A 26,571-nucleotide genomic window follows, 5' to 3' on the forward strand; every position below is an offset into this window, starting at 1 on the left:
TCAAAGTGACAGAGCCTGGGTTTTTGCCTTGGAGGAGCACTTTTTATTATGAAACCGAGAATGAAATGCAGCGTTCGCCCTGGCGCACTACAAAACGTTCCAAGCGAAGAACCGGCAAGAAGGAGCACGAGGCGAATAGAAAATACGTCTTACAAAATCCCACATACAAAAAAAACCAACCATTGATAACAATAATCCGAGTACGGTTATTACACGAAACCAGGAAAGCGTGGGGCAGCGTCGGTTCATTTGGACATCGCTCGCCCCACGGAGGCCGAAGCTGTGGGTCACAGCCGCCCTGCGGGGTGGGGATGGACGTCACAGGTATTGCTCAGAGCTGTGGAATGGGAGCAGTTTGAGGAGTCTGGTATGAAACTGCAGACACGTATTGCTTACTGAGCACCGAGCGCGGCCTCTGGAAAGCTCCGCGTGTGCGCGGGACCCGAAGGAACCGAGCGAGGGTGGCGTCACCAGCGTTGTGATGAAAGAAATACAAACCCTGCACCTTCAGCGGGCCGCCAGGCAGCACGAGGACTTCAGGCATGGGACGGAGCTGCGCTGAGTGCAGCAGGAGCGGATTGCTATGGGGAGCAGGGCGGCAGGCAGAGTGCACGGTTGGCCCGGCTCCCTTTGGAGCAGAGGCGCCTCTGCAGCGCCCAGCTGGGCAGCAGCCGGTTCCGAAGCACAGATGGGGCAACATGAAGCCCAGAGCCCACGGCTGGGAGGAGCAGCTGTGTTTCAGGAGAGAAACGCGCTGCCGACCTGAAGGAAGGGCTGTGCAGGACCTAAAGGAGCCACGGCAATGGGCTCCGTTTGCAAACGCACGGCTACTTTTTGCTCCTCGTTTTAGGACACCGATCTTGATTTAAGGTTAATTGGCAATTCTGGCTGTGACAGTTCCCATTAGCTTCACCCCGCCGAGGCAGGCAGCGAGAGCTGCTCTGCCTGCTGCATTCTCCCATCCTTAAAAACAAGGAGGAGAGAGGACCCAGGGGTGGGACGGCAGCCACGGCTGCAGCAGCTCCTTGCCGAGCAGCAAATGTGAACTTCCACTCCAGAAGGGCAACCAGCGAGGGCTCCATGAGCTCAGCAGCGCACAGGGAGGGCAGCAGCTCCCAGCTCAGGGCTCCGGGCTGACAAAACGCAGTGACAACAGCTCCTTCTTTTTGCCCTACTTGTTCTTTTTGTCTTAAAACTTAGTGAGTCGAAAGAGTTAAGTAACGCAATCGTACAACTAGGGGGGGTTCCCTACCTACGCAACGCTAAAACCCGAGGAACAGAGGTGAGAGGAAGTGGGGAAGAGGGAAGGATTCACGCACTCCGGATGCACGCTGCCAAGGGAGCAGCTGGAAGGGGCCGGCATCAGACGATCCCGAAGCGCTCTGCTCTTTTCCTCTTCTTTGCCTGCAAGAAATGAAGCAGACGTGAGAGAATTCGGGGCCGAGAGGAGCAAACCTCATGTAATCCAATGGAGAATTTGCTGAGGGTTTGCCATCCAATCTCCAGCACGGCGGCTCCAGCTCCTTCCAGAGCGCAGCGACGCAGAGCCAGCCTGAAGGAAAAGGCCCTGAAGGTTTTCTTCTGCCCCCCCCCGGCACAAAGAGCCCCAAATCCAGGAGCAGAAATATACAGTGCCTGACATACAGTGCTGCTGGAGTCACCGCATTGTGCTGGCAAGGCGCTACAAAGGAGCTGAGCCGGGAACAATGAGTACTTCAGAGGCCTCGAAACCCTTCCAGGCAGTGGGGAGGTGGGAAATGTAAAAGGGCAAAGGGTTAACACTCTGCTATTCATGGAAAAGGTGAGAGGGACACACTAAAATGCATTAAATATACTATTGCGTCTCTCGGATCTGCCTTTAAGCTGCTCCACGAGAGGCGTATAAATCTTAATTTTTAGCAGGATAAATAGCCCCGGGGCAACAGAAGCCCTAATCAAGAATCTCCAGGGGAAAGGTGCATTTGAGTGCACACAATACGGCTCAAAAGCCCTTTTTGTTCCAGGCACAATCTCAGAGTGACCTAACGGAAAAGCAGGGACTCCCTTGGCCCTCGCCGTGGGCCTCGCTCTCCCATGCTTGGGGTTGCAAATAAATCCCCCCCCCTGCCCCCCGTGCTCCACCTGAACGCTGCAGTCCCCTTCTGGGCAGCTCCAGTCCCTGTGTGGGGACCCATCTGGTTGCAGCAGCTCACCCTGCGTTGCTTTGCTCGTTAGTTAACGAGCGGCTCTCCCCAGCCCAAAGGGTCCCTTTGTCCGTAGGTGGGTGCCATGGATGCAGTTTGGGGCCCCGCAGCTGCACCGACCCCACATCGAGCCAGGAGCTGCACAATGTGCACCAAGAGTGGGACGAATCCAGGGCACAAAAACAGAGGAAAAAGGACAGGAGTGCCCCGAGGAGGTGACGGATTTAAAAGATGGGTCGGATACACAGAGGACCGAAGCGTCGAGGGGCGGAGAGGGAGGAAAGCTGGAAACAGGGTCAGCACCGCAACCTTCATGACGTGACGGGGTCTGCGGGGATTTGCTCCCCCCACAGCGCCCAAAGGGAAGCAGAAGGTTCAGGGGCAGCCAGGACAAGGAACTGCGGAGCACGAGGAAGGGGAGAGCACAGATCTGGTCCATGCAGGCACGGAACGAGGCTGCAGTGCTGACGGCCGTGGGGCTGACAGGGCAGCGGTTCAGTGGGGGCCCAATGGCAGCAGAGGGGTCCCCACGGCTGCCGTCCGCCTCTTGGGCCTTTACCTCTGTGTCCTCTGTGGCTCCAGCCCCGGCTGAACTCGTCACGATGCCAAACCGCTCCTTCCTCTTCTTCAGTTTCTCGTCTTCTTCGCTCTGGCACAGAGAATGGAGCAGATTTAATCCCGGGGACAAAGCCCTGGGGGTTCGTTTGGTGGCAAAGCACATCCCCCCTCCCCTCACCCATCACCAGGAGCTGCAGCAGGCGAGGCCACCCCCTGCGACACGCTGAATTTCCAGCAAACCCCTGCAGACATTTCCCAGAGCCCTCAGCTCTCCGTTTCTCAGCATTCTCCAGCAAAAACCGGAGGCTTTTTTACCTCTGCTGCCATCATCCACGCTGATGTCCTGATCACAGCTAATAGCCAAAGCCATCATTGCCCGTAAAAGCCTCAGAGCATCCATTTTCTGTGGATTTATTCCTGGCTCCGGCTGTTTTCGTGCCTCTTTCAGCCCATTTCTCCAGGCTGCCTAATTGCTTTGCAGCGCTGCTACAATTTCCCCTATCATTAAGGGCACTTCGCAGCTCTCAGCCCCCCCCCGGCTGCATCCCACTGCTGCAGGTGACGCCGTGGCAGAACGAAACCCACAAGGGCACCGTTTCTAAACAGCATCTTCACAAAGAAGAGCCCGCTCCCAATCCCAGCTCCCCCCCCATTCATCCACAGGGTCAAAACCAGCTCCCCAAAGCCATTCCCACCACAGAGCCAAGGGCCGCAGCTTTAACGGGGCTGCCGGACTGCGTGGGGTTTCTTTCTGTTTTTGGGAAGCCCACCACAACCCCCCCTGCTTCCAGCACTGCCCCGCAGGGAAAGCAGTGTGCAACCATCGTCCTAAATCAACACGGCCCTAATGATCCGGCTCACTTGACCCCGTAGCACAACAGTGTCAGATGCAAACACACGTACAATAAACTTCACTCCATCTCTGGCTTCTCGCTGACAGGTTTTGATTCATGGGGTGCTGAAACCCAGCCGAGGAAAATTACCTCTATCAAAACGCTGCTATCTCCGTATCTATCAACCCCTGGCAGTGCCCCCAGGCCGTGCTCCGGCGTGCAAATGGGTGCACCAGCATCTGTGGGGAAAGCTGACCTTTCTGGCAGGGTGTCAGATTTATTTTCTAACCTCTCTATTCCTCGGCTCCGTCCCTCTGCACTCAGTTATTTTGTAGTTTGTCTACAATAAGAGGCGGGGGGGGGGGGGGGAGGAAGAGGAGGAGAGCTTGAGCCAAGGACAAAGCGAACGGCTCTGCTGAGCCCTGGTGAAGAGGAAGGAAGGGAGAACCCAAATATCTGCGCTGTGCTCAGTGCTGTGTCCATCCTGAGCCCTGGGTCTCATTGCAGACCCCCAGGCTGGAAGTGGTGAGCACAGAGATGGGGGCTGCAGAGCTCCAGGATGGACCTTAGCACTGCTAAGCCCAGGCTCGGTGCTCGTCCTTACGCTCCTTGTTCCCAAAAAGCTGGAAGGAAATGCTTGAAAACGGGCTCGCTTCTCTCCTGGGAGAATCGCAGCCCCTGCTGCTGGAAGACTTAAAGCCAAAAGGCATTAATTAATGGTTACCATGGCACAGGGAGCAGCTCTGGCACTCGCTGCTGCCCTGTGGATGGAGCAGATCGCCGGGCAGGGAGCACAGCTGGATACCTGCAATGGGAGCTGGAGCTGCCAGCAGCGGCCCAGCAGAGGTGCAATGGGATTCGTGGGGATGCTCAGCTCCAATCTTCTCCAACACCCGAATCTCAGCAGAGGGGAAACCCTCCCTGGGTCCCCGCTGCCCACGGCCACAGCTCAGCACCCAGGCTGCAGGCACGTGGATGAGCAGCAGCAGCTCCACGTGTGTGCTTTGAGATGAAGCTCATTGAGGGTGAGGAGCAACGAAGCCTGGCTCTGGGGACAACACGCAGGAGGTGCTCCACGTGTCCGACTTCCTCTCCTCGAGGCCACAGCACCTCTTCCTCAACAGATTAAAAGCATCCCGGGGAGGAAACGGTTCTGAACCTTCAGGTGAAGCCCAGAGAATCCTCACCATAAATGGGGAAGGGGAGCTGCGAGGCTCCATGAGGACAGCGCGGGCCCTTCTGCTCACCCTCCTGCATCCCACAGCAGCATGACGGATGGGGGGGATGAAAAGCAGAGCCCCGGGGCATTCAGGCGACGGTAGATTAATGATGACACGGCCTTGACCTCCAAAAGGTAAAGGTTATGAAACACTCAAGGGTAACTGGGCTTCCAATTTCATACCCAGAGGGTGAATGACAGCAACCGATGGTTTTATTCCCAGCAACACTCCAACCCGGGGATGTGCAGCTGTCGCCCGGCACCTTTTTGAGATCTGTTTCTATGTATGCGTTTCTCCTGCTTGTTTCTCTGCGCAGGCTCCATCCTGCAGGAGCCACGTGGGGCAGGAAGGTGTGGGACCCCCACTGCAGCCCACAGGACAACCCGGGGTCCTAAGCACCATCCGGGCTCAGTGCAGCATCCACCTCCAGCTCCACACGGTGCAGCTCAGTTGGCTGGGCAGAGCCTTCCCCTCTCCAAAGAGTCCACTTGGATCAGGAACACACAGCAAAAGCCCTTATCGATGTCCTTACACCCCAACAAGAGGAGCCCTGATGTCACTGGTACACAGGGATGGCTCCTAAAAAGCACAGCTCGGACACAGCCACTCCAATGACACAGACTGAAGCACCTCAGTGCACATCAGCAGCGTTAAACACAGCTCTGCCCCACAGAAAGCAGATCCAGCACGGCTCCAAAGCGTCCCCCCCCCTCTACACCTGACCTCCATGCATCCCACAGCCACACCTGGCCGATCACAGGGATGCTCTGCACGCCCTCCACTGCCTTCCCTGGAAGGAACTGATCCACACAGGCACTTGAAGTGGAGGGAAAGCTTTGCCTGCCGCCCTCACTCCACCTGCAAACAGTCCTGCTTCCCGGGACAGATTTAGGGCTGAAAGAGCTCTGTTAATAGGAGGTGGAAGAATTAAAGAGCTTCAGCTGTTGCAGACGTTGTGCCCAAAGCGGTTCCCCACCAGAGAGGCACACAACGTATCAATGAAAGAGAGCGGCACGGATCAACGCCTGCTGTTCTGATGGACCGACGCTCAGCGCCTTCGTCTCTTCCAGCTTCACACAGGGAAAGATGCAACCGCAGCGCCGTGCTGTGACCCCAGCACGGGTGGGGAGGGCAGAACAGAGATTCTCCCACGTCAGAACGCCGCGGTCTCACAGCCACAGCTTTATGCTCAGCCCCAAACGGGAGCAGCGGGGGAGGAGGGCCAAAAAGTCGCAGGCAAGTGCTAAGAGAGCACCTGCAGTTGAGTTGAAAAGCATTCTTTGGACGTCAGAGGTGGGCTGACGTGGCAGGAATGCGGCTCAGGTGCAGCAGGAGGCAGAAGGCCCTGGGAGCGCTGCCCCATCTCTTGGCTCTCACTCCATGGCATCTCCAGCTGCTTGCAGATGCTCTCCCGTTACGAAGCTGCCTTGCTTGGGGCAGGGAGGCTTTGACACTGGGGCTGACAGTGGGAGCAGAGGCAGTGCTGACATCGCCTGGCACCGTCCAGGTTTCAACCCCCCCCCCAAAGAGTCCAGCTGTTATTAAAAAGGAGCAATCGGGCGATGCCTGAGCACCATTTGAATTGCACATTAGCCCCAGATTAAAAAAAAAAAAAGAAGAAGAAGAAGAAAAAGAAAATCTCTTCTATTCAAAGGCAACAGGCACAAAAACGGCAACGCACCGCTGCTGTGTTAACCCTTCCCTGCACACCACGGGGCAGCAGGATGCTGACAGCCACATCCCCAGCCCAAGGGATGCTCCTGGATCCATGTCAGTGCCTCACAGCTGTGGGGAGCCTCTCCAAAAGGAGAGGAATGCTCCCACAGAAAGGTTATGCAGTCGGCTACACGTGTGCCCAAGGGTGGGCAGAGGGATGGTAACCAGAGAGTGGCACTGCTGGCCCTCAGGGAGCTGATTCTGGTCCGTTTGCAGGCTTTACAGGCCTGGGCAGCCAGGTGCATGCTCACCAACCCCAGGGATGAAAGGTTCTATAGGAATAAGTGAAATACGGGTTTGCAGAGAGACCAAGGGCATCACGGTGGGGACGCAGAGCAGCCCCACTTTACCCTGAGCCCCACTTTACCCTGAGCCCCTCTTTGCCCCAAGCCCCACTTTACCCTGAGCCCCATTTTACCTGAGCCCCTCTTTGCCCTGAGCCCCATTTTACCCTGAGCCCCATTTTACCTGAGCCTCTCTTTACCCTGAGCCCCATTTTACCTGAGCCCCTCTTTGCCCTGAGCCCCTCTTTGCCCTGAGCCCCATTTTACCTGAGCCCCACTTTACCCTGAGCCCCACTTTGCCCTGAGCCCCACTTTACCCCGAGCCCCTCTTTGCCCTGAGCCCCATTTTACCTGAGCCCCTCTTTACCCTGAGCCCCACTTTACCCTGAGCCCCTCTTTACCCTGAGCCTCTCTTTACCCTGAGCCCCTCTTTGCCCTGAGCCCCTCTTTGCCCTGAGCCCCATTTTACCCTGAGCCCCACTTTACCCTGAGCCCCACTTTACCCTGAGCCTCTCTTTACCCTGAACCCCACTTTACCCTGAGCCCCTCTTTACCCTGAGCCCCTCTTTGCCCTGAGCCCCACTTTACCTGAGCCCCATTTTACCCTGAGCCCCACTTTACCCTGAGGCCACTTTACCCTGAGCCCCATTTTACCTGAGCCCCACTTTACCCTGAGCCCCTCTTTACCCTGAGCCCCACTTTGCCCTGAGCCCCACTTTGCCCTGAGCCCCTCTTTGCCCCAAGCCCCACTTTACCCTGAGCCCCATTTTACCTGAGCCCCTCTTTGCCCTGAGCCCCATTTTACCCTGAGCTCCATTTTACCTGAGCCCCTCTTTACCCTGAGCCCCATTTTACCCTGAGCCCCATTTTACCCGAGCCCCACTTTACCCTGAGCCCCACTTTACCCCGAGCCCCATTTTACCCTGAGCCCCTCTTTGCCCTGAGCCCCACTTTGCCCTGAGCCCCATTTTACCTGAGCCCCTCTTTACCCTGAGCCCCACTTTACCCTGAGCCCATCTTTACCCTGAGCCCCACTTTGCCCTGAGCCCCACTTTACCCTGAGCCCCTCTTTGCCCTGAGCCCACTGCTGGCTCCAGGAGCAGAGCACACAGCTGAAGCTGTGCTGCATGGAGAGGTGAGGATGGAGCACTGCAGAGACGTTCGGTGTCCCAGGGTTGGATTTGGGGCGCTCAGCCACCCTACAGGAATGGCACTGAGCACCCAGAGCACCCCAAGCCTACAGCAGGGTCATCTCCCTCTGCAAAGTGCCAGGAAAACAAACTGCAGAGGTTTGAGCACAGCTGAGCAGTGGGAACACACAGCCTTCACCCAGAGGAACCCGCAGGATGCTCAGCACCTCCACACGCTACAAAGTCTCCGGACCTCTTTCAAGCAGAAGAGATAAAAGGCAGGGGCTGAAGGCCCTCCAGAAGTACCTCATGTTTGATCTTTTATGGTCACTTAATTTGGTTTCTCCGTTGCTGCTAAAAGCTGGAGGTGCTCAGAGAGTCCAGGGGGAATCCAGAGAAAGAGCAGCTGCTCTGCAAAGATTTGGCTCCAGCAGATCCCCAAAATCCGCTCCAGCTGTGCCCCAAAACACAGCAGCGGCCCAGAAGCTCCACTCACACCTCCACAACTCCATAGAAACACCCCAACGCTTTTATGCCCTGAAACAACAGCAGCTCAGGACGAGGTGCACCAGCCCCTAAGCAACCTGCAGCTCAGCTCCAAGCACTGCTCAGAAGCACCCAGCCTGCTCAGTGCCTGCACCCATGCTGCAAAGCAGGGAACCATCAGCTCTGCTGTGACCAGAGAGGGTCTGCAAACAAGTCAGCTCAATCAGTGAGACCAGGGATGCCTTTTAGTGCACCGACTGCTTGCATACACCCACATTTCTCTGCTGCTCCTACAAGTGTCACATCCCCACCGAAAGCCACCGAGGGTCAGCGCTGCAGCTCCACTGAGCGCCCAACAGCAGAAGGAGCTGCCCAAGTGATCCTAATTAAATGGATTAAACGCGAAGGAGGGGATCCTCAGCAAAACCTCCCCGAGTTGAATTCAGTACAAACATTCCTCAGGGCCCTCCTTCTCCCCCTCTGCGCGCAGCACGGGGCGCTGGGGTTGCTTTTACTTTTGTCCTCTGCAGCCCAGAGGGGTTCAGGGCAATGTGACTTTGCTCCTCTTGCTGAGCTCCCAGTGCATTCGGAGGGCCGGGAGCGGAGCGGTGCTGCCATTCTTCCCGGGCTGCTCCTCCAAATTCCTGCAGCCAAATGGTTCAAGAGCCACTGAATGGCACACATAATGACATCATTGATTGAACCATAATAGAAGGGGAAAGGGGGGGTGGGGAAAAGATGTATTTGTGTTACAGACAAAAGCTAAGTTCTGTTTCACAGCAGGGACCAATGAAGAACCAGATGACTGGACAGAGTGAGGTCAGAGAGTCCCCCCCAGCATTGTCTTCCCTTGGAGCGAGCCCTTCGCCACTCCCTAAAGGTTTGTTAGGGACGCAAATCCTTTTCAGACAGCACCGGGGATAAATACAGGATCAGGAGTCCTGCTGACCCCTCGCAGCTCTCTCGTCATTTGTTTTTAAAAATGACATCGTGGCTGTGTGTCAGTGCGAGCAAAGGGCTGGGGGGGAGCTGAGAAAGGGGTCATTGCAAACACCAAATTACTGCCGAGTCGGCAGAAGACGGAGGTGAGGGCAGCTGGGTGCTGTGCTTGGTGGGTTTGGGCTTTCACAACAGCTCTTCCCCCAGAGCAGGGGTTGGGGAATGGTCCTGCAGGGCCATGGGGAGCTGGGGGGGCACCGCTGCCAAAACCACGCTCCTATGGGGAGTCGAGCAAAGGGCGTCTCTGAGGGCTGCGTTATCGTCCTGCTTGGGGCAAGGGCAGAGAAAACAGCACGTGGTGCTGTGTGAGCACTGAGGAGATAACAGAAACCACAGAGCTATCAGCTGTGCAAGGGCACGAGATGTTCTGCCGGGAGCAAGCAACCCAAATCTCCACTAAAAGGCAACAGGAGAGCACACAGGCCCTGCAACAGGCTGGGGAAATGCTGGGCGTGCAAAGGCTCCGAGGAGCCACACAGCCCCACTCAGCACCCAGCTCTGCCCCTTCCCACAGCACTGCGCCTTCAGGACTTCACTCAGAGATGGTGAAGCTCTGGAACAGGTTGCACAAGGAGGCTGCGGATGCCCCAGACCTGGAGGCATTCAAGGCCAGGCTGGACGTGGCTCTGGGAAGCCTGGTTGCTGACCCTGCGCATGGCAGGGGTTGGAACTCAATGATCTTCGGGGTCCTTTTCAACACAGGCCATTCTATGATTCTATGGCTCGGCCACGCGTGCTCCTGTGGCACCAGGAATTGAGCACCGTCCAACACAAGGGCAGCACCACCTCTGTCTGATGCATGGGGAAGCCAGCAAGAACACTGCACAACGCTGCTCTGCAGAGCCAGGAGCTCCAGGATTCAGATGTCTGACAGATAAGGAACAAAACCAAGAGCAGAACAGGACACAGAGTGCAACAGAACAGTGCATAGAGGCAGCAGAACACTGGGAGCTGTGGGGAGGCACGGGGCAGCTCAGCACAGCCCCACAGGCACAGCCAACCTGGAACTGCCCCTCTATTTCTCCCACCTGGAAAGCATTGCTGGTAGCTTCCCACCACACACCTGAGTGTCACACCTTCATCTCACTACTTCCTATTAGCCCGAGCCATTCACCAAAACAGGAGCAACGCACGATGATCCGTGAGGCTCCTCCCAAACCATCCCATGGTTCTGTGACCTCCAGCTCAATAGCACTGCACCGTGCTTCTTCCTTCTAGCAACAAGCCCACTGTGTTATTATTTTCTCCCCTGCGTACCAGCTTGGTGTTATTGGAAATCCACAGGGGAATACGCCTTCTAGGAAAGAAGAGAGCTTCCTTCTCTTGCACAATGCCACAGGCTGGACCACAGGGCCCAGGGGCTGGAAGCCACAATGCACCCCTGCTCCCGGGGGGGGTTATTGCACTGCCTTGGCCAGAGGTCACTGTGCCAGCAGAGAAGGCGCCACAGCCTCTCCTGGGGAAACGGTTGCTTCGTCTTTAAAATAAAAACCCACAGAAGGACCAAAAATAAAGTCTGCCCCATCTCTGCGTTCGCCTCTCCATCTCAGATCTTACTTCCCCCCGGATCACAGCCTAGGGGAAGCGTCCTTTGGGTCTGCACTGCAGGCTCTGCTCAGCCCCCCGTCCCGCAGCCACATCCTCAGCGCGGCTCAGCTGCGGGACTTGGAGGCAGGAAGGGGCTGCACACCCACCGGCGGCACCAGGAGCGCGCAGCCCAAGCCAGGACGCACAGCCTCCCCCCAGGGCACCCCAGGAGGGGGCAGGGGCCGCGCAGCACCCTCGCACCACGACGCCCCCGGCCGCCAGCACTATTCTTCACCTTGTCACTTCCCATTATCTTAGCCCGGCAGGCCGCATTCAGCTGCTCTGCTCGGGGTGACATCGCTGTGCAGGGCCGGGGGGGAAGCAGAGGCAGTGAGATCAGCACGGTGCTGCACGCAGCCAAAGCCCCCCAGCAGCCTGGGAGCCTTCCAAGGCTCCCCATCAATCCTCACATGGAAGTTGCCAGCGTTTACCTGCAGAAGCACGGCAGCTGGGATGGAGCATCCCTCGAAGACCGAAGCTTCCCTTCCTATCTACACCCTTCCCAGCCACTTGTTCAGCACAAGTGATGCCAAAAGGCACTGAGCACCTCGGAGCCATCTGCTCCAGAAGCATTCCTGCAGTTTGCAGGGGCTGCTGTCAGCCTGCAGCACGCTCCTTGCGAGGGCCGTTGCGTTGCACTGGGACAGTTCTGACTTTGCTCGCACACGTTCTGGCTGCATTCTTTTATTCTGACCTAGTTTCTGCTTCCTGCTGAAAAGTTTTTCTAACGTGCAAATGCATGCAATGTGTTTTAGTTCTTTAAAAAGTGAAACGAAGGCAATTTTCAACCCTCCCCTCCCCCCCCCTCTAAATGCAGCTGCCTTAGTTACGACTGGTCCAGCTCAGAGGGAGAGAGAAAACCCTCTGAAAATTACCTAAAGTAGCTCTTAAGATGCCCCAGATGCATTCAGAAGTGGAAGAGAAGTGCCTGGGTTCCAACCCAGGGAAGCAGGCTCTGCATCCCAGCGCAGAAGACGCAGAGCAGAGCAACACAAAGCCCGCAGCAGCCAGAAATAGAGAAGTGTGGGGAGAGGAAATTACAGAGGGGTGGATGTGCCCCCTCAGGCCGAGCGGGAGAGACAGCAAGACTCATTTCTTGAGGACAAACCGACCGCAGGAATCAGTCGCGCTGCTCAGAGCTGCCGGCGCACGGCACCACGGACTGCGCTGGCCCTGGTGTCAACCAGAAGCAACCCTCCTCTCCCACCGATCCCTTTCCTCTCTGCCAACATCAGCACTTCTCCCCACCGCCTCCTCCCTGCTTCCCCGGCGGTTGTTTCCCCTCCAGAGGTTGGCAGGGGTTGTTTGGAAAGATGGCAGGCAGAAAAAACTCTCCAGGAAAAGGATTCCTCTCCTCAGCACGTTGCCGCAAAGCTCGCTGGAAGCCAAACAATTCAGCCAACTGTTTTCTCTCCCTCTCTCATTCCAGTATTTTGTATACACACAACTTTCCCTGCTCTCCTGCCCCCTGCTCTCCCCCATCCCCACGCCGACGTCAGGCAGCAGCAGGCCAGCTCTCCTCGGCTAATAGCAGGCAGCGCGCACAGCGGTTCTCAGCTGCCGCATGAGAAATAAGCTCTCATTAACGAGAATTAAAGCAGTGTTAACCTACAGCCGTGACTGATGGACGCATTAAAACGTTAACTCTTCCCAGCCATCCTCTCGCTGCTGCTCACAGCCCGGTGTTGCTGCACTCCAGCAGCAAAATGGAAGGCTAACAGCTCTGCCAACGCAAGTGAAGTTCCCCAAGGGGGTCCGTGGCCAATAAGGGCGCCGCTGAGGGCAGCCCTCAGCACAGAACCCCCCGTCCTACCCAAAAAGTCACCCAGGGATGGTGAGAACGGGGCTGGCAGCGCACATCCCCCCGGGATCCTTTGTTCCCTGCAGCCCAGGGATGCCCTCCGGACTCCCAACGACCCCCCCAGCCTCACCTCCCCGCGCCCGGCCTCGAACAGAGGAGGGTTAATCAGCTAATTGCTTCGCGAGGCAGTTTGAGACCTCGGCGTCAAGGAGGAGATAGAAAAGCCAATTATTTTGGTCATCTGTTCGGATCCAGGAAGGTATTTGATAATGTCACACAAAGGTGGCAAACAGAGCTTTTATGCTCTCCCGGGGGCTCTCGCGATCCATTTGGTGCCAGCGCTTCCTCAGCGGGAGACTTATGAGACTATTTTATACATAAAGAGCAAAGCATCCCCTCGGAGAGATGCTTCTGAACCACGGCCGCAGCGTGGGCAACCCCCTCTGCAGCATCCAACCCTGCATATAAAACACGGAGCTCCACATCCCTCCCCTGGGGAGCGGAGCCGAGCGGCACAGGGAGCAGCTGCCGCAGAGAGGGAACATTTACAAGTGTGGGGGGTTAAGTACAGCTAACAGGAGTCAAGGGATGGGAGCCGTGGGTCAGAAGAGCGTGCGCTTTAACAGGAGGCCTCGGAGGGGAGAGTCGGTGCTACGGGGAGATAAACGCTTGCTTGATTTATTTTAGAAATTAATTTGATGGCCCTGCGCTGCCTTGAGACAAATGAGCACCTGCCTCTCTTGCTCCCATGCAGCCCAGCTCCCTGCCCTGCTCCAGCGCCGCGCTCTCGCTTCCCCCTTTGGGCAGAGAGGAAGAGGATTTTCAACTTGAAAGATTTCTACCCCAGAGGGCTAACAGAGGGGGAAGGGGGGGGTTCAAAGCTACAGATGAGTTCACAGCCACTAACGCAGCGCTGCATTTGCTCCCTGCTCACAGCGGGGCTGAAATCCCCCCTTAGTTACGATTCTCCCCCTCGCATCCCTACCCCTCCCCAAACCAATTTGAATGGGAAATGAAGTGTGGCTCCGCAGAGACAATGGTTTATTGTAAAGTTGGGGGGGTTTTTTGTTGTTGTTTTTCTTTTGTTGGCTTTTTTTCTTTTTTTTTTGTGCTGCAACGCAGGGTATAAAAACCTGCCAAGACCCCATGTAAACATTCGCCACCACCAGGCTCCCCCGTAATGAAAAGCTATAAAGAACACCCAGGTGGGAAGCACAATGCTACCAGCTAATTAAAGTAACCAATAATCTTCCTCCCAGGAATGCGAGTGTGTTCCGCTCAGTGGGAGAAGCCGCTTCTAAGCCCGTGAACTCGACTTCCTGGTGGAGCAAAGCCCCCCCCCCAAAAAATAAATAGGAATAAAAGGACACAGAGCAGTGAGGTGGGCACAAAGGCCGAGTGGGGAAGCTGCAGGGTGAGCTGCTGCGGCCCTGGGCACGGCACTGCCCTGCTGCTGAGCCTCCATCCATGCAGCAGCAGCTCAGCAGCACGCAGAGCTCAGGGAGCCCCCGCTTTGTGCCCTGGGGTTTGGGGTTTTCGCTCCCTGCTGCCCCGCTGTTGAGCTGTGGACACGCAGGCCTGCCCATAGAAGGCCACGGCCGTAAAACATTGACAAGGCATATATTCCTCCTGAAAAATGGGAGCTCCTGGTGACAGGGTTAATGATGTTTGAGCAGCCTCTCACCCTGAGCTCCATGTATCCCGGCTTTAATGCACTGCCCTCCTTCCCCCACCCCCAAAGGGAGGACAGGGGAGGGAAGGAGGGAGGGGGGCGGGTGGGGGGGTGCTGGGAAACAGCGACCTCCAATGCCAGATATTTTCTACATCAGTGAATTCTCAGGGCCGGTGGAATAAAGCGGAACGCTCATACATAGAGAAACAGGCAGCAAAAAAGGTCAACTCCATCCCCCCGAGGAGGAGAGGGGCTCATTTCGCAGGGATGAAGGAAGATCAACCTCCCCAAGCTCTTACCCTTTCCAGATCGAGAGGACAAGTCTCCATGCCAACATCACCCAGCTGTTATCACTGGACAATTTGCTTTCATTCCCCACTATTTCCGAGCAGTGCTGCAGCACCAGGGCTGCTAAAAGCCAGCAGAGGAACGGGGCTGCTTCCATTCAGGAGGCACGCAGGACGCCACTCTCATCTCACTGCATGTTTGATCCTTCCTCCCGTTTTACCCAAACGGGCTGCACTCACCTCATCCTGGCTCATCAGGGAATGATCACAGCCACGTGTGTCCCCAGCACGCCCTGCTGCCTGCCCCTCAGCCCCCTGCCCCTCAGCCCCCTGCCCCTCAGCCCCCTTCCCAACACACAAAGCTATCAATGAAACCAGCTGCTACACACAAGGACTGGAGGGAGACCACGCTCAGAAGCTTGGTGGTATTTCCCCAAAGCTTCCAGACCGAATTCATCCCCCTCCAAAATTCACCTCATTTGTACTTCAAAGAGGTACCAGGGAGCTCTTCAGAGAGCTCATTACCTTGCTCTTTACAGACCTGGCTTCTACCCCCAGTCAGAAATGTGCACTTACACAGAAACACCCGAAAACAAACCAAATTACGCAGCCTGCTACACGGCCTCCCTTCCCACGTCCAAACCAGACCAATCACCTTAGAATTCAACACCTCTGTTCACCCGTCACAACTTTCTCCGCACCGTATTAAGCCTCACGCAAAACAAACAGAGGGAAAGATGAAGGAAACGATGTTGACATGAGTCTCCCGGGGCCCGGAGCCCACACTGCTGCATTAATAACACGACGTAAAAGCTCCAGCAGCGAGGAGGCTTTGAACTGTGTGCTATGAGCCCTGGGCTCCTCCGGAGGTGCAAAGTGTGTCCTGGAGGCCAATGCACCTTACCTTCTTGGAGAGCGAGGAGACATTCAAACCAAACCTCTGAGCCCTTTCCTTTAATTTATCCATGTTTACCTACAAAGACACAGGAAACTGATTTTTAAATCGCTGTCGCTCGCGCCGCAGGGAAAAGGCTCTGCCAGGAGAAACCGTGCGCTGCAGCCCCCAGAATAAAACCCCGGTGCTGCGCTCCCCCAAAACTCAGCCGGTGCTGTTGGGAAGCTGGGCCTGAAGGCAGAACCCAGACGGAGCAGCCCCACACTGCTCACAACAACCAAAGGGCAAACGCCGTGCTGCCTGTCCTCTCCTGAAGGGCCGGCAGATTCAGGCTGCTCCTGTGAGCCTGCTGCACCTGGCAGCTCCCTGCCGGACCCGACAGCGGCCCTGAAGCAGCACGGCCTCCACCACCAGCAAACAAAGCTCCTCGGGCAATCCTGCCAGTGCTCCTGCACTCGTCACTGCTCTCTGCCTGCTGCAGGTTAAGGAGCTGCTGCTGCACCCTCTCTCTTCCAAAACTCATCACATCCGCTGCCATGACCAAGCACAGCACCCAGCCTGCCTGGGATTTTCCTGCCAAACACTGTAGAGGGACGGGAACCTATGAAGTCGATGCAAGCACAACATCCAGGTAGGCAACTTCATCAGCTGCCACTCTACAGATGTTGTTCTTGGACCATTTTGATGGCCCGGTTTACTCCCACAGGCAGGAACTTCTTTGCACAAACGACAAGCCGCATTAAGAGCCTGAGCAGAGGAAATTTAGGAACAAGAAGCATCTCTTACCGTAGGTTTGCTGTCTGCAGAGAGGCCTGAGATGAGAAGAAAACAGAAAACTCCGTTAGAGAACAAACACCTGGAACAGTAAATTATCTGAAAAGAGGAGCAGTGAAGTCACAGCACCGCTGGAAGCACGCGCCAGTCTGACCAGCAGCTGGTGAAGAACTGCTGCCCCATTTCTCCCAGTTTATCATTCACTCAAGGGCGAGTCACCAAATTTCATCCCCAGGTCAGCTTTTCCCACCCTTTTACCCACGCTTCTCATCCCAACTCTACACTTTCTGCTCAGAAACCCTGGCTGTGGACAGACGCTAAAACAAAGACAGCCTCACCAGCGACTTTTTCTTTCCCAGGAATAAATAAATATTTGCAGTAAGGTCACTCCATTAATTGGTTCTGCTTCACCTTCTCACCTTTTGTCGAAACTGTGGCCAAACCAAACCTGCAGAAAGTAAATAGAGCTCAGTGAGACCCAAGCAAACACGAGGTGGGTATCTGACACATCAAGGCTTCAGCAAGCACAACACGAATTCTTCCTCCAAAGGCTTTTCTTAAGCGTACCTCAGTGAAACCCATTGAGAGGAGCTGGGAATTACTGGCTAACGGAACCACCACAGAAACTCCTGTGTGCCAACAGCAATTCCTCACTTATTTGCAAGGAGAAAGAGCCACGTGGCAGCAACACAACTGCTGCCTGCGCCAGGTGGGAACGGGGCACTCACCGAGCCGCGCGCGCTGCCTTCTTGCTCTCCAGGCTCACGGGGACGTTGAAGCGCTCGGCCCTCTTCTGCATTCTCTGCAGGTGGGAGAGAAAGAATCCAGAGAAGGAGAGTGAGGACTCAAAGCCTATGGAAAGGAAACGGGAAGAGGCACAGACTGAATGCAGGATGGGCGAACGCCTCCATGCGCACGTGCCTGAGACACGGAGAGGCTTGGGAATGGCAGAAGCACCAAAAAACATCCAAATGCCCTCAAAGGCCGAAAGGAAATATCTCACATTTTCTTGTTACACAAGGGCCCAGAAATGCGTTTGGTGTTTTAGAGGTTAGAGAAACAGATAGGATTTTCAGGGAAACATTTCCTTTGGCCAAAAGCTCAGCGAGGAGCGCAATAAACATCTGCATCAAAACATAAACGTTTGGAACAGATGGAGTAGGAACGGCTCCCCTAACGGTGTCGGCACCGAAGCTGAGAAGTCACTTGAAAGACAGCTCAAAGCACACTTCCTTATCCATGCTCTTTGATGGATATCCAAAAGAAATACATGATAGTGGGCGGCCACACAAAGGCCCTGTTGGATCAACAGCCCAAAAGCAGGCGGTGGCAGCACAGCTCAGGTCACCCCACCAAGAAAGAACCCCCCTGACCTTCCACCAACGAATGAAGTCTTTCAATATTCAGCTTATTGCTGAGAACAGGTAAACCAAACCCAGTTAACGTTCAGTTAATCGTACAATGCCTAAATGCAGACCTTCTCCTGGCAATCCCAGGGGTTCTGATGTTTAGAAGCATTAAATGTGTGTGGCACAGCAACAGCCTCAACAAGAGCAGGCTTGGGGATTGGCAGAGATTGGTTGGGCTTCCCTGCCAGTGATGGATGAAATGGTCCATATTTCCTGCACTATTTCCTGCACTGTTTCCTGGAGCAGCCGACCTCCGATAATCCACAGTGCGCCATAGGGAGAAACAGCTCTGTCCTCTTCTAAAAGATGTCAGTGATGCTGAAAGGCACCCAATCCACACAGCCTCACAAGAAGTGGCCTTCCTGTGAATTGGCTCTATGGAATTCGAGGGGAAAAAACCCCAAAGGATGAGAGTGTAACGTCAGCAGATCTGTTAATGAGCTCTTTAAGCAGCTATGGCCAAGGGCAGCCCCAAATCGCAGGGGAGCATCGATCCTCCATCAGGTACCACATTTCTCTTCATTACTCCTTCAGCTGAGGTCATAATCCTCTGCTTGCGACACGGCCCTGGTTGCTGTGGAAATGATCCTGTCCCAAACAGGAGATTAGAGCTCCAAAGCAGCAGCGAACAGCAGGAAGACAAGAATCATGTTTTCATACTGACTGCTTTCTTACGGAGCATGAGTGGGAAACTAAAATGGGGGGGGGGGTGATTAGAGAACCAGAGCGAGATTCCTGAAACTCCAAGCTCCACAAAGCTTTCCCATAGGAATCAGTGGCTTCTAAGAGTGTTTGTTTGAAGTAAACCCAGCAAATACAAGTGGCAAAGCTACAGAAGATAAAGATGAGATGATCTGCTAGTGCTTCCCAAACCCATTACTCCCTGAAGGATGAAGGATAACCTCAGCAAAGCTTTGTAGTTTTGTGTTTGAAGCAAGCAGGCTTGCAGCAAGCCCCAAGGGACAGAGATGGGCATCTCTGCATGGAACGCTGCGTGCTCCCAGCAGCAGGAAGGGAAGCACAATTTAGACAGTGAAGTTACAACAGGACAGTGCAAATCCATCAGGCTAAGTCACGTCTGCAATGGAAGGATGCACCAGGAGCAGCTCAGCTCATCTCTAAGCTGGAAAGATTGCTGTAGGGTCAGCTGGCTGGGGGCAGATAGAAATGGCAGCGAGGAGGAATGCAGCTCCAGACAGCTGAGAGAAGCACTCCGTCAGACCACAAAACAGAACGTGCTGGGGGTCAGCAGGCTGCTAGCTCAGCCTGGTCATTAATAACCAACTAATTAACCAAGCCAAAATAATGGTTTGCAACGGAAACACAGCCTCAGCAACGTACAAAAGAGATTCTGAATGAAGCAACAAGCCAAGCGATAGCTGGGGAATGAGGGTGAAGTAGCAGAAGGAAGCTTACCTCCATCTGTGAGATTTCTGATGTTATTTTCACTACTTTCTTTTCCGTGCTCCTACAGGTGTTGGAAAAGAGAAACATCAGTCAGAATTCCCAACAGCTTCACATCACACCTGAGCGGGAGGCAGACCGGGGCTCCCCTCCTCAACCCCACCTCTGGGGAACCCCAGCCTCAAGTGAGGCTCTGCTCTCAAGAGGACAGCAGCCCCAAGCCAGCATCCCTGTTAAAGCAGCAGGCTGAGAGCCCTGATAGCGATGCTGGAGTCTGAAGCCTGTGAAGCTCGCAAGTCAAGTCTGAGGTGTGCAGGGAAACAAAGGAGCTGGTGAAGATGCAGCCACCAGTTCTCCTCCTAGCTCAGCAACTGCCTTCAGCACCCCTGAGCTCCTTTAGTGAAGATGGGAGACAAGCTGGAGGCCCCAGAAGACCACAAACCACAAGATCCACCCTCAGCACTCACATCTGCTCTCCACAAAGGCTTGGAGAGAGAAATGAACCCAGTTTAAGGCACGAGGAACAGCCTGCAATTTCAGTGGGGTGCTGCAGGAGCACACGGGGTGGGTTTAATACAGCGAGAGGCCGTGGATCCGCAACCCAGGAACAATCTCCTGCACATCTTAAAGCTCTTAAGGGCAACATTCAGCTCCTGCTAGCAGCCCAAAGTCTCAACTGCATGCCCTGAGAAGCTTTATTCCTTTATGGCCCTGAAATACAAAGGATCATTCTGTTCTAGTTCATGGGACAGCCCCAGGCAGCTCTCCCCAGGTCAGCAGCAGCGTCCTGGGCTCAGGCTCCATTTCAAACACACACTTCCTGAACAATGTGCAGCTGACAACAGCAGGACCAGTAAAAAGACCGAACAAAAATATAATGGAGTGGGCGTGCTCTAAAGTTTATGCTCAGAAAACAGAGCTCAGGCTCGAGGGGGGGAAAACAAAGGAGGAAGAGACAAAGTTCGGAAGTTCCCAGGCTAAACGAAATAGCATCATCCTCCTCTAAAAAACTCCCATAAAACAGTAGGTCACAGCCAGCCTCATTAAGGTCTCCCATTTAGAAAAACGCGCTGCTTTTGTTCCAGATTCCTGGACAGGTTTCTCATTTTATGCCCTGAAAGGTAGTAATGGTTTAATGACACTTTCACAGGAAGCAATTTGGCTGGGGCCAGGCACGCTCCCCGCGCTCAGGGCTCTCACACAGCTCCCCCAGCAAAGCCATCAGGCCACAGAACTCCAGCTCCCCTTGCTGCAGCCCCTCCAGCCACAGGACGGTCTCACCGAGCCCTGAAAAGAGCCTGCAAGCGTTTGGGGCAGGCAGAGCTCTGCCCTGCCATGCACCTCTCGTGTGACAGCGCTCCCCACGGGTTTTGGATTGAGCAGAAAGGATAGTTACACATCAGGTGATTTTACAGGAGGCTCCTCCACTTTGGTGGGTGGCTCCGCCGGTTTCTGCTCTTCTTCCTGCAAAGCAACGAGTTGGGAGGAGGTCAGAGAGCTTCCCAGCCAGCTGAGCAGCAGCAAAGCGTCACAGCAAGGGCAGCACCAGGTCTTCTGGGTTCTCGGAGGCAATGTGCTGCAGTTCAGCCTGACCATACCCTTAGGTTTCTGAATTTCATGCTACTGCAGCTGCTAAGACCACACGTCACCAAGGAACCCGAGCAGCTGTGCCTCCCCATGCTGCTGTCTCCCACTTGAAGGGCTCCTGTGCTTGAAATCTCCTCTCCTCCCCCCCAGTGGGCTCTGACTGCCCAACAAGGCAAAGCGTGCAGTGAGAAGCAACATTAGGTGCTGACAGCCTTCATCTACCAGCATATGAGCAATCCTATGGACATTAATTGCTTGTTCTCTTCTTTTTCTTCTCTTTTTAGCCCCCAAAGACTCACCAAAAAGCTTGGCACTGACAGGCTTAGGAAATTATCCCAATTGAGACATTCTCAAGCCCGCAAGCAGAACCAGCAAAGAGCATCAGAACCCGACAGTGCTCACGCTCTGTGTCTGCTGCTCCTCTGGTAAGGCCCTTTCACTTCTCCCACCAACAACTTCACACACAACAGGACAAAGCTCCCATAAGCTGCACACATCCCTGCAGAGCTGTGTGCTGAGCAGCAGAGCTGCTTTCTGCTGGTGCTTTCAGCACAGACAACTCTTCCAGCCAGGATCTCTGCACCGCCCAGAACATAAAGCTTCAGTTTTGAGGCTCACTCCCTCCTGCAGACCAGCTCAGCCAACATGCAGGGCACCAATTTGGTGTCAGGGCCTCCTTGCTAAGAGCACAGCACGCCCCAACTGACATTTGCTGTTAACAGCAAACACAGAACAACAGCACAACTCCTGAAAAGAGGCAGAATTCCCCCTCCTGAAACAGCAGCCACACACCACGACCACAGACTCTTCCAGAAACTTTGGAGCAGCTCTCCTATGAAGAAACAGGGAACTGGGTTTGTTTAGCTTGGAGAAGAGAAGGCTGTGGGGAGACCTCATGGTGGCCTTCCAGCACGTGAAGGGAGCGGATAAACAGGAGGGGGAACGGCTGTTTGTGAGCGTGGGTGGTGATGGGACAAGGGGAATGGTTTTAAAGTGAGCCAGGGAGGTTTGGGTTGGATATGAGGAGGAAGTTTTTCACACAGGGTGGTGATGCACTGGAACAGGCTGCCCAAGGAGGCTGTGGATGCCCCATCCCTGCAGGCATTCAAGGCCAGGCTGGATGTGGCTCCGGGCAGCCTGGGCTGCTGGTTGGCGACCTGCACACAGCAGGGGTTGGAACTGATGATCATTGTGGTCCTTTTCAACCCAGGCCATTCTATGATGATTCTATGAAACCCCCACACCACCACACACTCCATGCAAACAGGGCAGCACGGATCCTCCAGCACCGAAACCAGCCGGTTCAGATCCAACAGCGAAGCTCAGCAGTGCTTCGAACACAGCGGAGCTCCTGCGCTGCCGCGGCTCGCTGCACCGCTCTCTCCATGCCCAACACAGCCACCCAGAGGCCAAACGCCGCCAACGCAACAGCCCGTCCCGCAGCTTTACCTCTATTTCTTCTCCCAGAACATCCTCTTCGTTTGCTTCTTCTTCAGCTAAAGAAGAAAACAATGCATCAACCGCCGACACAAATCACTCAGCGATACTTTCGGCTTCTCGGATCAAGCCTTGCTGATAAAACGGGGAGCTGAGAAGCCACACCGCAGCAAAGCACTCCCACCAGCACTCCCACACAACAGCTGAAGCCTGGGGGCTCTTTCAGCACGCAAACTGCCCACGGGGGGTGGGGGGATGGAAATCCCAGCGCTCTGGGTACCCACCGTGCTCCTCCAGGTAGGCCTGCAGCCTGTTGATCAGATCCTGCTTGTTGCCCTTCGCCTCCAGCCCGCGGGCGAGGCACTCCTGCTTCAGCTCGGCCAACTGCAGGGAAGGAGAGCAGCCCGTCAGCACGCGTGATTCGCTCCCAGGCACAAACACCGCGAGGAACACGAGGTGCGATAACACACCGCAAAGCCACCGCTTGTTCACCCCCTTTGTAAGGAGCTCTTCTGGCTCCTTCCTCCTCCTTCCCCACTCACGGGGCCAGGCCCAGGCTCACCCACCGGCGCCCGCAGACGGGGACCGAAGCCTCGCGAAGGGCACCGGGTCGAACCGAGGCCGAGCAGAGCGCGGCCCCGCGGCCACAGGGCGGAACCGGAGCGCCTCCAAGGCCCGACCTCCCCCACAGCCCCGTTACCGGCGGCAGCCCCGGGACCTGAGCGCGTTGGGAGCCAAGGCCCAGATACAGCAAAGACCTCTGGGCGTGGGAAGCGATGCCCGAGCCGCAGGGCTGCCGTTAGGAGCGGAGCAGCCGCCGCTACCTTCAACTTGTGGAGCTCCACGGTCTCCGCCGCCATCTTGTCGCCCCCACAGCCCGCTGCCGGCTCCGCCCCCGCCGGCAGCTCACAGCCCAATCACAGCTGCGCTTTCTGAACGGGTGATTTCAAACCGCGGTTCAACATCGCTCCTTGCGATTGGTCGGATCTCGCTGGCTCCTCGAGCTCGCTATTGGTCCGCCGGTGGGCGCGGGGCGGGGAGGTACTGAAGGACAGGCATAGTAACCAATGGAAGCGGAGAAAAGTCACTGAGCAGCCAATGGTGGCAGCGGGTCGGGAGTAAGGTGACTTCCTGGAGACGGGCCTGGGGCGGGCAGGGTCCTGGCAACGGTGTCTGCAGAGCCGGAGGTAAACGGCCGGGAACCGGTCTGAGTTGGGGGACCGGGATCGAAAGGAGCGGGACTGAGGGACCGGAGGGACGCGGCCAGGGCCGAGAGCCAGCGGAATTTAGGGCTGCTTTCCGACCCTACGGCCTCCCTGATGGAGGGAAGTGGGAGGCCGGGCCCAACGTCTGGCGGTGCCGCTCCGTGGGTTGTGCCGGGATCGGGGCCGTGGAGCGGGGCTGGGCTGTGCTGAGAAGCGCGGGGGTCTCCTTCCCAACTCGGAATTCCACGCAGCGCTGCAGGCTCGGGGCTGAGCGGTCAGAGTGTGAAGAGGAAATGGACCTGGGGTGCTGGTTGGTGCTCGGCTGAACAGGAGCCAGCAGTGAGCAGGGGGCCAAGAGGGCCAACGGCATCCTGGCCTGCGTTAGAAACAGTTGGGCAGCAGGAGCAGGGAGGGAATCGTCCCCTGTACTCAGCTCTGATGAGAAGGGAATCATCCCCTGTACTCAACTCTGGTGAGGCCGCACCTCGAGTGCTGTGCCCAGTTTTGGGCCCCTCACTGCAAGAAAGACACTGAGGAGCATGCCCAGAGAAGGGCAATGAAACTGGTGAGGGGTCTGGAGCACAAGGCTGATGAGGAGTGGCTGAGGGAGCTGGGGTTGTTCAGTGTGGAGGAGCTCAGGGGAGACCTCCCTGCGCTCTGCAGCTTCCTGAAGGGAGGCCGTGGTGAGGAGGGGTTTGGCCTCTTCTCCCAGGCAACAAACAGGACCCAAGGAAATGGCCGCAGGTTGTACTGGAGGAGGTTTGGGTTGGACATGAGGAAGAACTTTTTCTCTCAGTGGTCAGGCACTGCAATGGCTGCTCAGGGAGGTGGTGGAGTCGCCGTCCCTGGCAGCGCTCAAGGGGATCAGGAGCTGCGAGACACGGCTTAGTGCTTGTGGCAGCGGTGGTGATGGGAGAATGGTTGGCCTGGATGATCTTGGAGGCCCTTTCCACCCTTGTGATTCTATGATTCTATGAATTCTCTATGATTCTGCGTGGGGCGACCGCTGAGGCCCAGAAGCCTTTGGTTCCTTGTAGGATGAACGTCGGCGTGGCACACAGCGAGGTGAACCCCAACACGCGGGTGATGAGCAGCCGTGGGATCTGGCTGGCCTACGTCATCTCGGTGGCAGTGCTTCACATCATCCTCCTCAGCATCCCCTTCTTCAGCATCCCTGTGGTGTGGACGCTCACCAACGTCATCCACAACCTGGTGAGTCACGGCTCAGCTGCTCCCTCACAGGGCCACAGTGCAGCTGATGTTTGTCAGCTGTGTCACAGAGTCACAGAACAGTTGGGTTGGAAGGGACCCAAGGATCACGGAGCTCCAATCCCCACCAATGCAGGGCCATCAACCTCCACATTTCACAGCAGCCCAGGCTGCCCAGGGCCCCATCCAGCCTGGCCTCCAACACCTCCAGGGATGGACGGGGCATCGCAGCCTCTCTGGGCAGCTGTTCAGCCCCTCACCGCTCTCACAGCACAGAACTTCCCTGACATCCAACCTCCATCTGCCCTCCCTCAGCTTCATTTCCCCTCGTCCTGCTCTCATCTCCCCTTTCAGCACTGCTGTGCTGGGCGCTGCGCCTTGTCCCCAGGTATTGGAAATGCTGGGGCTCAACGAATGCTTCCAGACCCAGTTCTGTGGAGAACCATTGCTGACAGAGGTTCCTTGGCCTGGGAAACAGCTGTGAGAGCACACAGCACATTTCTGTCCCGTGGCTTGGCTCTGCACGGAGCTCTCAGCTCTCTCTGCCTTTCCTCCAGTCCCATGTGCTGCTGTTGCCTTCTCACCTCTTGCTGAGGCACAGGCCAGGCTGCTTTGCCTCCACCTTGCTCTCCTGGAGCAAAAACTGAGTGCAGCCCCATCTGAAGCTCTGTGCATCCCGGAGCTGCTCAGCTCCATCTCCTTGGCTCCGTCCCAGCGTTCCCTCTGCCTGTGTCCCCATCCTGCGTTCACCTGCTGCCTCCTTTCACTTGAAACCCACAGGTCATGTATTTGCTGTTGCACACAGTGAAGGGAACGCCGTTTGAAACCCCGGACCAAGGCAAGGATCGCCTGCTGACGCACTGGGAGCAGATTGACTACGGGCTGCAGTGCACCTCCTCACGCAAGTTCCTCAGCATCTCCCCCGTAGTGCTGTGAGTGCCTTTTTGTGCTGAACGAGGCGTAGGGGAGCAAGGCGGTGCCCTAGGAGGGCTGCTGCTGGTGCATTCAGTGCATTCAGTGCATTCAGTGCATTCAGTGCATTCAGTGCACTCAGCGCACTCAGCCTTGGCCTAGACAGGTCCCGGAGTTTGGGAAGTTCTCTCAGCTGAGAGGTGCTGGGTTTTATACAGCAAACAGCAGCGATTCAGCCAGAACGGCTGGTTTGGGGAAGCGCAGGGTGGCGCAGAACTAACCTGCACCTCGCTCCCTCCCCAGTTACCTCCTCACCAGCTTCTACACCAAGTATGACCCCGCGCACTTCATGATCAACACCACCTCCCTGCTCAGCGTCCTCCTGCCCAAGCTGCCCCAGTTCCACGGCGTGAGGGTCTTTGGCATCAACAAATACTGAGCCCACGCTCCCACCGTGCCGCGCAGAGCTTCCCATGGGATGGCAGAGCTGGAGGTGGGCGGCTGGGCAGAGCTGTGGGCTGCGGGGAGGATGCAGGAGCAGGGCTGGGCGCGGGGCTGCCGTGCAGTTTGCATGCAGGTCTTTTTGCAAGGGCTTTTTTGGCAAAGTCCTGCGTCTCTTAGGAGTGCCTCACTGAGGCTTCCTCTCTTGGTGCTTTGGTGAAGAGGTGAGCGGTGGGGCTGCATGGAGCGAGTGAGGCGTGTTGCATGCGTGCTTCCCTTAAGGTAAAGCCCTGCGTGGCAGTGGGGAAGCACTCAGAAGGGGAGAACTGTTGACTGGTGGGAAGAGTAACCAGCCCACGCCTCCTTTGTCTTCATGTTTCATACGTGTCCGTAATAAAGAACTCACAGAGCAGAGCAGCGTCCTCACATGAAGGGAAAGCAGCAGCCCAGTGCTTGCAGCACATCCTGCATGGCCCCCGTTGCCGTTCCGGAGTCCCACAGTTCAGCTGGTTCCAGCAGTGCCACTGCCTGTGGCACATCAG

General features: G+C 56.0%; 2 protein-coding genes across 4 annotated transcripts; one reads left to right on the forward strand and one right to left on the reverse strand.

Moving 5' to 3' along the window:
• Nucleotides 1–23,196, reverse strand: LOC125685429 (SAP domain containing ribonucleoprotein). Of its 2 annotated transcripts, XM_048928441.1 has the most exons (11): nt 23,087–23,196; nt 22,547–22,646; nt 22,275–22,321; nt 20,635–20,702; nt 19,251–19,302; nt 17,154–17,227; nt 16,845–16,873; nt 16,438–16,463; nt 15,661–15,729; nt 2,743–2,832; nt 1–1,404 (listed from the first exon to the last, which is right to left on the reverse strand). In XM_048928441.1, exons 1-11 carry the CDS (start codon nt 23,120–23,122, stop codon nt 1,363–1,365), a joined length of 633 nt encoding a protein of 210 aa, XP_048784398.1. In that variant the 5' UTR covers nt 23,123–23,196; the 3' UTR covers nt 1–1,362. The 2 variants fall into 2 exon arrangements, with proteins under 2 accessions (XP_048784398.1, XP_048784399.1); XM_048928442.1 differs by lacking the exon at nt 15,661–15,729.
• A 171-nt stretch (nt 23,197–23,367) lies between these two features.
• On the forward strand, nt 23,368–26,536 carry ORMDL2 (ORMDL sphingolipid biosynthesis regulator 2). 2 transcript variants are annotated; one of them, XR_007373436.1, is made up of 5 exons: nt 23,368–23,449; nt 24,505–24,679; nt 25,457–25,608; nt 25,892–26,081; nt 26,429–26,536. XR_007373436.1 is itself a non-coding variant. In XM_048928443.1 (4 exons), the coding sequence occupies exons 2-4, from the start codon at nt 24,506–24,508 to the stop codon at nt 26,025–26,027; spliced, it is 462 nt and encodes a 153-aa protein (XP_048784400.1). In that variant the 5' UTR covers nt 23,368–23,449; nt 24,505; the 3' UTR covers nt 26,028–26,422. The 2 variants fall into 2 exon arrangements, 1 of the variants encoding a protein (XP_048784400.1); XM_048928443.1 differs by lacking the exon at nt 26,429–26,536 and having other exon boundaries at nt 25,892–26,422.
• Nucleotides 26,537–26,571: the final 35 nt, after the last annotated feature.

Source organism: Lagopus muta, chromosome 28, assembly GCF_023343835.1.
Source record: "Lagopus muta isolate bLagMut1 chromosome 28, bLagMut1 primary, whole genome shotgun sequence".
NCBI lineage: Eukaryota > Metazoa > Chordata > Aves > Galliformes > Phasianidae > Lagopus > Lagopus muta.